The sequence below is a fragment of the Bison bison genome, unplaced genomic scaffold (genome assembly GCF_000754665.1).
Source record: "Bison bison bison isolate TAMUID 2011002044 unplaced genomic scaffold, Bison_UMD1.0 scf7180017864499, whole genome shotgun sequence".
Lineage (NCBI taxonomy): Eukaryota > Metazoa > Chordata > Mammalia > Artiodactyla > Bovidae > Bison > Bison bison.
In genome coordinates, this window is record NW_011495058.1 from 4,779,445 (window position 1) to 4,789,089 (window position 9,645).

The following is a 9,645-nucleotide window of genomic DNA, read 5'->3' on the forward strand; positions in this document are numbered from 1 at the left end:
TCTGAGCCGCTCTCTGCCCGGGGCTCCCGCCTGCACTGCCCGCTGCCTGCACGTGGATGTGGGGCGTCGGTGCATGAGGCCGCGAGCATGTGCGGCCCCGCCCTGGGTGCCCCGGGCCGCAGTGTCCTGGGGTAGTCCGTGCATGTGGACGGAGCCCGGCATGGCTGTCCGTGAGTGACGAGCTAGGGCATGAGGTAACGGCTGGGCCCTGGGGGCGGAGCCCTCACACCCCCGCCAGGGTAGCCCACCTCAGCCAATGTGCTGGACCCAGCAGACATGGCGGGTGAGGGGGCTCAGTCCCAGGGACTTGCTTCTCTGTGGATGATGGCCTCTGGGGTGACATAGAGCGCTCGGCCAGCAGAAGACTGGGTGTCTATAGATGTCTTGCAGTTCATCAGAGCATCCTGGTTGGTCCCACTTGGCCTTCACTGAGAGGAGACTCAGCCAAACTGCTGGGGTTCAGTGACGGCGTGGCCCTGAGGACCCGGGGCGGGGTAGGGCAGAGGGCTCTGCTTGTCTCCCCGGGGGTCGAGGGTACCTAGTTGGTTCACCTCAGTTCCTGCCGCATAGTAATGAATTTGACTTGAGAAGACACGAAGAAACTCTCTATGCCTTCAACCGTTAGTGTAGATGGGAGTCAACGGGATCCTGGTTAATCTCAGCCAGAGATGTGAATTTCTAGGAAATGTGGCAGACAGGAGCTGTGGTCAGGATGGGGGCAGCTGTGTGTCCAGACACTGAGGTCTGGGGATTCCCAGGGAGGAGCATGTGGGAGTCAGTTCAAAGAACAGGTGTCTGCTGCAGGCTTCCTAGAGCCTGGGCCGTGGTGTGGTCTGTGTACCCAGAAGGATGGCTTTTAGGGAACGGAACTGGTACTGTCTTGAATAGCATGGTCTGGAATGTGGGTTCTGACAGAATCAGGGACTGAAGGGGACCCTCCTAAGACCCAGGGCTGTCCCAGGGTCTCCATCTGCCTCCACCCAGGCTCTGACCCATGGGCCCCCTTTCCTGCCCAAGGGGAAGCCCAAGGCACGGCTGACTCCTCCTCCACCAGGGCCCTGAGCTGGCCCCGGCTGGACTTCTCAGCCTGGCACTGGCCTGCGCTGGTTTTGAAGAGCTGGCTGGGAGCACCGCTGATCACTGCTGCGTGGCACTGGGAGGTGACTCTCCCCAGACTGCCCAACTTAAGTTGCGGGCTGGGGGTCAGTTTGCTCACCTGCTCAGCTCTCACGACAAGTGCCTTCAAGTTGGGGTGGACACCACTTTCCTCCACACCTGTCCAGCCAGCTGGTTGGCCAGCACAGACAGGGTCCCTGGGCTCTGTCACCACAGCATGACTCCCACTTCAGGAGCGGTGGTGCCCTCCCTGCGCACTGGAGGTGGGGAAGGAGCAGAGAGGTGAGGTCAGCAGGGGTGGCCTGGGAGTCAGGCTGTTGGCCCTGGAGGCTCAGGAGTTCCCACATCTGACCGGCTGGGCGGTTCCTCCGTGCTGAGTTACAGGGAGGCAGATGTGGCTGCCACCAGGGGAGGTTTTCCAGCATCCCCCCAGTGGAAGCGGGACGTGGCCCCAGAGGTCTGCAGGGCAGGGCTGCCCTGGCATCAGGGTGTGGTCCTGAGACCAGCCTCACCAAGTGAGAAAGCGGCCGCTCTCTGCAGAGCGGCGAGGCTGGGGGGACAAGAAAAGGCCTGGGGTCCCTTCACTCACTGGGATCCTGTGGTGCTTCTCATGGGGTGAGGCCCGCCAGATAAGAGGTGGGGCCAGGAGTCCGGCTTTTCATTAAACTTTGCCCTGTGAATCCTAGGAGGAAATCAAGGGTGTTGGGGGACTATTGGGGAGGAAGCCTGGGGACTAAAGCTGCACCCAGTGTAGCGGTTCTCCGATGACCCCACAGGGCCCTCTGGCTGGGGACAGTCATTGGTGTCCCCATACAAAGCCCAGAGGGCGGCGATGGCCACCTAGACAGGAAAAGGTCATCAGCAGGAGGGGGCCCAGCACCTGGGGACTGGCCTGGCCACCCTACTGGGGACCTTGATCAGTGGTTCTCAAACTGAAACAGCATCAGGATCCCTCAGAGCAAATGAACAATTAAACTGAGGCCACCCAGGAGGTCTGGGGCTGGCCCAGGCTATGTGATGCAGATGTTATTGGTGGGGAGCGGGCCCATTTTGATAACTGCTGCATCCCTCTGGGTCTGAGTGCCTGTCTTTCTGATGTGCCGTCCAGAGTCAGTAGTCTCCGAGGATGTCCCCAGCAGCAAAGTGCCCCCCACAGACCTGCTGGGGCTCCCCGGTCCCTCTAAGCAGGCAGCCCCCACTTCAGGGCTGGTTAGCCAGAGCTTTCAGAGCCGGCCGTGGGGGCTGTGCCACCTTTTTCCGGGGCAAGGGACCCTGCCCCTGGCGTCTGACCTGGGCTGCTTCTCTAACCTGCACCGGCCGTCCTGGGGCACCGCTTGGCGTGAGCGTGGGCAGGGCGGGCGAGGCAGGAGCCGCTGAATCCCGGGCTGCAGACTTGCGCTCCCTGCCTGAACCTCCACAAATCTTGTTTTCTCTCTCTTCCTTCCTTCCTCATTCCCTCTCTTCCTCTCCTCACCTTTCCTTTTCCATAAGGTAAGCTGACTTCTTCTTCTTCTTTTTTTTTTTTTTAAGTTCTGTAATTAAAACTAACTGCTGTGGAGGGGGCAGGCGCTGGAGGCTGAGGGCCTGTAGGGGTGTGGCAGGTCACACCTCTCAAGCCGGTGCACAGAGAGGCAGAGTCGCCGAGTGGGCCATGCTGACCTCTTCGGTGGGGTGGAAGGTTGGGGTGAGATGGGCTGTCTGCCGTGCATCTGAGAGGTGGTGGGACCCTGGGGTGCAGGTGGCCTTTCGGACCCTCCCCCAGGCATGTCCTCTTGTTGCCTGACTCAGAGCTCAAGGTCCTTGGTGGATGGGCACAGAGGCCCGTGTTGGCCCTGTCAGTGCCGCCAGAGCAAGGCCAAGAAGTGGGCCAAAGCCGGGGCTGCCGGGGGGGCTAGGAGGGAGAGCGAGGCTGCCCCGTGTGTGCGTGCTCTGAACCGAGAGGCATGGCCTGGGGCCTGGCCATGGGGGCAGAGCTCCGAGTGTTGTCTGCCGAGGGAGGGGGTCTGGGGGGCTGAGAGCAGGCAGGCACCTGGGCTTGGGACAAGTCCCTCCTTATGTGGATGGCCAGCTAGAGCCCACTTATCCCTGCCTGAGAACATGGAGAATCACCGGGAGGTGCCCGCCACCCCAACCTGTTGCCCTGTCCTGTATTCTCATCTGGGGCAAGGGCAGTGCCCTGCCCTCCTTTTGGGGGATCCCACATGCTGCCCGCCTGGAAGCTGTGGTCTCAGGTGGGAGGAGAAGTCTTGTTGTCCTCCAAGGTCATGGAGGAGGGCTGGGGGAAGCCCCTGTCCTGGGGACAAGGGTCTTCAGGCAGCCCTTGCCAGGCCGCCCGCAGGGTGGCCCTGCCCAGCACTAGACAGAGACCTGCTCTGTCCCCAGCGGGCCCCAGGTGGCAGAAGTCACCCTGCCTTGGGACCTGGGGTGGCCCGCTCACTCGATCTTGGGGTCCTTGCAGGCACCCAAGGTTGCCTCATGCCAAGGGGGTGGGCTGCAGTGGGAGCCAGGCCCCTCACTCACCATGTCTGTTTTCTCCAATGCAGCAGCCAAGAGTTTACTCAACAAGAAAGCAGATGGAGTTAAGGTGAGGCTCTGGCTTGGCCCAGGGGGCAGTGGTTGGCCCCCTACCTCAGCCTGCAGCATGACCCAGTCCCCAAAGCTCCTCTGGGCCTCCCCTGACTCGAGGAAGGGGTATGAGCCCTTATTCTCTCCCTAATGGCCTCTCTTCCTCTCTCTGCAGCCCCAGACGAATAGCACCAAAAACAGTGCAGCTGCCACCAGCCCCAAGGGGACGCTTCCTCCAGCCGCCTTGGTACTGAACCCCTCTGCCCCCACTTCCTGGCCATCCTCTCCTGTATCCCGGCTGTGTGGTGGCCATTGTCAGGAGGCCTGGGGTAAAGCCAGGGTCTGGTTCCCAGCCTGTCTCTTGACAGACAACACCTAGCCTTACTAGCCCCTCTGTCCTAGGATGTGGGGGTGAGGGAAGACCCCAGTGCCAGGGAACCCATTTCGGGTGCAGTGGACAGGCCCCTGCTGACTTATGGTCAGCAGTGGGAACCATCAGGGGTCCGGTGAGACTGAGACCCAGGGTCCAGGCACCAACCTTGGTTCTTCTGCTCTCAGGAGGCTGGCCGGGAACTCAGCGGGGTTGGCTCTGCAGGGGGGTGGTTCAGGCTGGGGGTGGTGACAGACTGCCAGCCCCTCTCCTGGGTGCTGCAGGGGTGCATTGTCTGGGAGGGGCGGGTTTTGGTTTCTCCCTAGGGAGAATGGATGAGCCTGGCTTTAGCTTCAGAGCCCTCCCAGAGATCTGGAGGGAGACAGAGACCCCTTGGCTTTCCCTGGTGACAGCCTAGCAGTGGCTGTCGGGTCTAGGGCAGTGGCAGCCATGGTGTTCCCCATCAGAGTCCGTGTCCTACAGGGCCACGGTGGGTACAGGGAGACACACTTCTATGGCTGTGCTGGCCTGTGGCTGCCTGGAGGGTTCCGGGGTTCCCCTGATGGGGAGGGGTGTGTAGACATGAAATCACTGGGACCCACCAGCTCACTGGGACCCACCAGCTCCAACCTTCATCTGGAGGGTCCTGTCCAGGGGATGGAGCCGGTGGTGCAGGGCTGTGGCCAGTAGCACGGCCCTCCTGCCCAGGCTGCTGTGTGCCTATGGTGTCTCGTGTAGAGCAGGCAATCCCAAGAGGTTGCGGTTTGCTGGTCCACAGGTCCCGAGTTTGCAGAAAGTACACTTGGTGTCCCCACGGGCCTCAGGCCCTGCTTCTGGGAGCGAGCCCTGGACTACCCGTGGGGAGGCTAGATTTGCCAAATGGGCATCCACCGCGAGCGCAGGTGTGGGGGGTGGCCTTGGCCCAGGAGGGAAGGGTCCCGCACGCCGGCCTTGCAGCCAGCCCCGTCTCGGACCCGTCCATCCCATGTGCCACCCCCACTCCATGACATCTTCAAACCTGTGCCCTGCCCGTGGCGGGCAGGAGGTCCGGCAGCAAGGGGAGAGGGCAGAGCGCCTGAGGCAGGGACCCCAGCGTGCAGCTTCTCACCCCTGCCCTCAGCCCACTCTCTCTATTGGCCTCTGGCCACTGGTGCCCTCGAGGCCCTGGGCTGGTCTGCTCGTCCCATTCGCATCGCCCCAGGTCCCTCTCCAGCTGCTCCGCTCCCTGCTGGCCATCTGCCTCCATCCTGCTCTGCTGCCACCCTCTTCTCTCCTCTCCCAGGCTCCTGCCCGGGGGCCTCTGCTCTCCTCTTCTTCTCACTGCACTCTTTCCTTCCTCTGTGCTTCCTTCTTCTGTAGGAGCCTCAAACCACCGTCATTCATAACCCAGTGGACGGGATCAAGGTACTGCGCGTTCCTCACCACCCTCTCGGGGGCGTCTGCTCAGCCGGGAGGCAGACCCCTGGCCCTGGGGAAGGTCTGGGATGTTGACCCTGGGGAAGCATTTGTGCTGAGACAGGTGTACTGTGACCTGCCCCCCTCGAGGCAGGACAGAACCCCCAAGTCCACGGGCTGCTCCTTTGGGGAAAAGCCCCAGGTGCCGTCCTTGGAGGCACAGTTGTACCAAGTCCCTGGCAGACACGGGAGCCTGGGCTTCCTCCCATCCTGAGCAGGTTCCGCTTCTCAGATCCTCTCCATCCTGCCAGCCTGGGGGTGGCCAGGCCCAGCCTGGTCAGGAGCAGCCGAAGGCAGGGCCCACTTCAGAGGCTCAGGGTGCCAGAAAGAGCCCGGGTGTCCTTCGCGGCGTGTGGCCAAGGGCTGGGTGTTCCAGGGGAGAAGGGCCAATGGGGGCTGCCCTGCGTGCCCCCAAGTATGGGGCCAGAGGGAGAGGGGCAGCACAGACCCTCCTGCCCTCATGCATTGCTCACCTCTGCCCACCGTGCCCAGTGCTTCCTGCTGAGCTGACCCCTCCCTTGCTCTTCCTCTGCTCTGGCATCAGCTCCCATCCCATCAGCATTTTCACCCTGCGGCCAGGGAAGGGGCTGGCTTTCTGGGGTGGTGGGAGCGCTGGGTGGGCAGCCCAGCTGCATTTCTAGGACCTTACTACCTTACCCCTACCCAGACTCCCACCTGGGCCTGAGATCCTCAAAGGGTCCCCACACATTCCGGCCACAGACCAGGACAGGGGTGCTGTGGGCCACTGCGTGTGGGCTGACCCAGCCTCGAGGTGCTAGGAAGAGCCTGGGCGTCCACTGTGACTGAGGCCAGGGATAGGTGTTCCTGGGACCCGGTGTCTGGGGTGAGGGCCCTGCTTTCCCTGCACGGGGCCTTGAGACAACATTCTGTGATGAGGGCCCTGATCTTACAACCTGTAGGTGCCCCATTTTTGGCCCAGAGCCCAGAGCAGTGTCTAGTAAGGGGGTTGCGGCGGGGGCAGGTTCCTTGGGAACCCTGTTAAGATGTTCCTTCTGAGAAGCAAGCAAGCTCTCTGGGAACTCGGTCACAGGTGGAAGGCATCTGGTTTTCTATCTCGAGGGCAGCAAGCCAGGGGTGAGGGAGGAGGTGCTGGGGCTACCTTCTGCCCTTCAGGCCACCTGAGAGGTAAAGCCAGGCCTGGCTGGATGGCCCAGGCCTGGGGAGGAGGTATGGTGCTGCCGCACTCTGACCGGGCCAGGTCAAGTTTCCCGAGGACCTACTGGCAGCTTCCACCCTGTCTGCCAAAGTGGGAAGGCTGTGGATGCTTTCCTGCTTCCCCAGGCGTCTTGGAATTTCAAAAAAAAAAAAACAGTTTTTATCTTGTTAAAGAATGTCTTCTGAGCATGCTAATCTTTCCGCTGGGTGTATCTCATTGGCAGAAGGAGAAGTTGGGGTCCTCAGCTGTTGGGGATGTGGGTGGCCCAGCCTAGAAATGGGTGACCCTTGGGTATGGCGTGAAGCTCCATTGCCGCCTGTGGGTTTCTGGGGTTGGGGCCTGGGCCCCGTGGGGGCAGAGGCCATGTCCTGACCCGCTGCCTCCCCGTGTCTCCCCAGGAGTCATCTGACAGCACCCACACCACCATAGAGGATGAAGACACAAAAGGTATCCAACCTCCCCGCCTGTGGGGCTGGTGGGCAGGCCACTCGCAGGTGGGGAGCAGGGACAGCAAAGGCCACGTCCTGTGATGAGGGGCTGACTTGCTCAGGCCCATAGCCCCATCTGAGGCTGGATACAGACTGGCACTGGGCAGTCTCGGGCAGAGCATCCAAGCAGAGCCTGGCGGACCTGGGCACCCTGACCAGCGTGGAAGCTACTGCCCTGGATGGGATGGTTCTCTGCATGGGCTCCCAAGTTGCTCAAGGGGCTGTGCACCCAGTTTCCATGGTTGAATTTACTGTTTCTTCTCTCAAAGGTCCTTAAACCTGTGCCTACCCAGCTGGCAGTTGATACGTGGATGGGCAGCAAGGGGCATTTCCTGCGCTTATTGTTGGGGGGCAGGTTGCAGAGACAGGCACCCCGTTCCCCACTCAGGGATCCAGGCCAAGCTGGCTGAGGCTCTGTCTGAGCCCCACCAATGCCCCCAGGGTACCGGGTGGTGTGTGCTCTCCCTGGCGCCCCTCTTCTACCCTCAGCTTTCTCAGCTGCCCCAGGGAGGGGATCTGGTCTGCACTCTACCTAGGCCAGGTGACTGGCCCCTGCCTGGGGAGCCCGCCTCTCAGCCACACTCTACGTAGATGAGCGCTGGGCCGGCGGTGGCCACTCTGCCAGTTTGGGAGATGCAATGACCCTGTCCTGAGTATCCCCCACTGCCCTAGAGTGGAAGTGAGCGAGCACAAGGTTTTGGCCTCTGGATGTAGAGCGAGTGGACATTCGTGTAGTTTCCCCAGACTGCGGGCCCTGAGCCTTTGGCATGGAGCTTGGAGGTCACACAGATCTCCCCCAGGCCCTGTCCTCACACGTCTGCCCTCGCCCCAACTGGGCGGGGGCCTGAGACGGCCCAAGACTGAAGGAGCCCAGGGGAGAGGGCCAGCCAGCCAGCCTCATGCCAACCCCTTGTCTGGCTGGGAGATGATCGGCAGATGCCTGAGGGGCCTCACAGGGCAGGGGCCGGGGGAGTCTCAGCCTCAGCTAGGCAATCCATCACATGCAGAGAAGCCCCAGTGGGCTCAGGCCTGCCCTCTGCTGGTCCTGGCAGGCACTGTACACAACCCTCCCGCCCCAGGTCCAGCCCTGCGGGTGGTCCTGTGTCTTCCTCACACACCTGCTGTGATCTCACAGCCCTGGGCACACGGGGGTGACGGTACCCCAGGAGCCCTGGACCCCACCATGTGATTCTCCAGCTTAGCCTCCTCTCATCCTCCTGCACCCCCTTGTCTCTCCTGCGTGTGCTCACCTGCCTGTGTTCACGTCTCGTCTGTCTGCCCAGCCCCCAGGGTCCCTGACATCCTGAGCTCCGTGAGGAGGGGCTCGGGGACCCCAGAAGCCGAGGGCTCCCCGCCCTGCCCGTCTCCGGCTCCCATTAGCCCCCTGCCCGCCCCATGTAAGTAGCCGGGCCCTGCTGCTGTGGGGGTCTCCTGGAGGGGCCAGCAGCTCCTCTGAGGGTTCACTCGAGGGCCAAGGGCCAGCTGAGCTCGGGCACCAGCCTGCCCCTCACAGCCCCTCAACGCAGCTCCCCAGCACCTCTACCCCTCAAGCTGGGCCTTCTCCACTGGCCTGGGGGGGTCTCAGGACCGGGGCTCCTTGGTCCTGAGATACACCCTGGGGCGGGAGAGAGAGGGAGGCCTGCTTCCTCTCCACCAGCCTGGCCCGCCGCCTCCTCACGTGTCTGCTCCTGTCCACCCCAGCCCCCAGGATCTCTGACATCCTGAGCTCCGTGAGGAGGGGCTCGGGGACCCCAGAAGCCGAGGGGCCCCTGCCCACCCCATGTAAGTAGTGCCCCAGGCCTGCTGCCTCTGCTGCCAAGTGGCTCCCGCATCCTGCCATGCACGGCCTCAACTGCCCCTGGGCCAGGCTGCCGAGGCCTGGCTAACTGTCCGGCCTGGCTGGGCATCAGGGGGCGCACGCGCTAACTCTGCAAGGCAGCTCTCCAGCTCTCCCCCGGCTCCCCCGCCCCCACCTCCCACACGGCTCCCTGCACTGCTGTCCAGCCGGAGATCTCACCCCCTGAGGGTCTCCCACACCCGGAGCGACCATGTACCCTGCCCCTTGGGCCATGGGCCGTGACCTTGTCAGTCATGCTGACTTCATATGGGCATCCAGGCACGAGGAGCTGTTACAGAAATCCTCTTGACCAGAGGCCTATGGGTTTAAAGGGAGAAGAAAGGGCCCAACCTCCCTGCAGAACTAGTTTTCCAGAGGGGCTGGGCATTCTGTGCACTCCTCCACTCACCCATCCCGTCCTCACCTCGGGGTGCCCACCCTGAGCCTGTCCCAGGTGGGATTACTCTCTCCTCTCCCAGGCCAGGCTGCCCCTCTATGGAGGGCACCCTCCGCCCACAGCAGCTTTCCCCACCCCCACCTGGTCAGACAGGTGCAGCTGCCTGAACATCCCTGAAGCTTCCCCCTCGTCCCCCACGCCCCTCTCTGTCACCCCTGTCCCTCACGTCCCCCTCCACCC

At 62.6% G+C, this 9,645-nt stretch overlaps 1 protein-coding gene across 1 annotated transcript in view; it reads left to right on the top strand.

The window, feature by feature from the left end:
- Positions 1-9,645, top strand: part of CAMK2B (calcium/calmodulin-dependent protein kinase II beta) — a 63,447-nt gene that overhangs the window by 44,528 nt on the left and 9,274 nt on the right. Inside the window, exons 14-19 of the mRNA XM_010829115.1 lie at positions 3,663-3,700; positions 3,857-3,928; positions 5,411-5,455; positions 7,082-7,130; positions 8,455-8,568; positions 8,873-8,953. Coding sequence (XP_010827417.1) covers positions 3,663-3,700; positions 3,857-3,928; positions 5,411-5,455; positions 7,082-7,130; positions 8,455-8,568; positions 8,873-8,953 — 399 coding nt within the window. The remainder of the gene's footprint in view (positions 1-3,662; positions 3,701-3,856; positions 3,929-5,410; positions 5,456-7,081; positions 7,131-8,454; positions 8,569-8,872; positions 8,954-9,645) is intronic.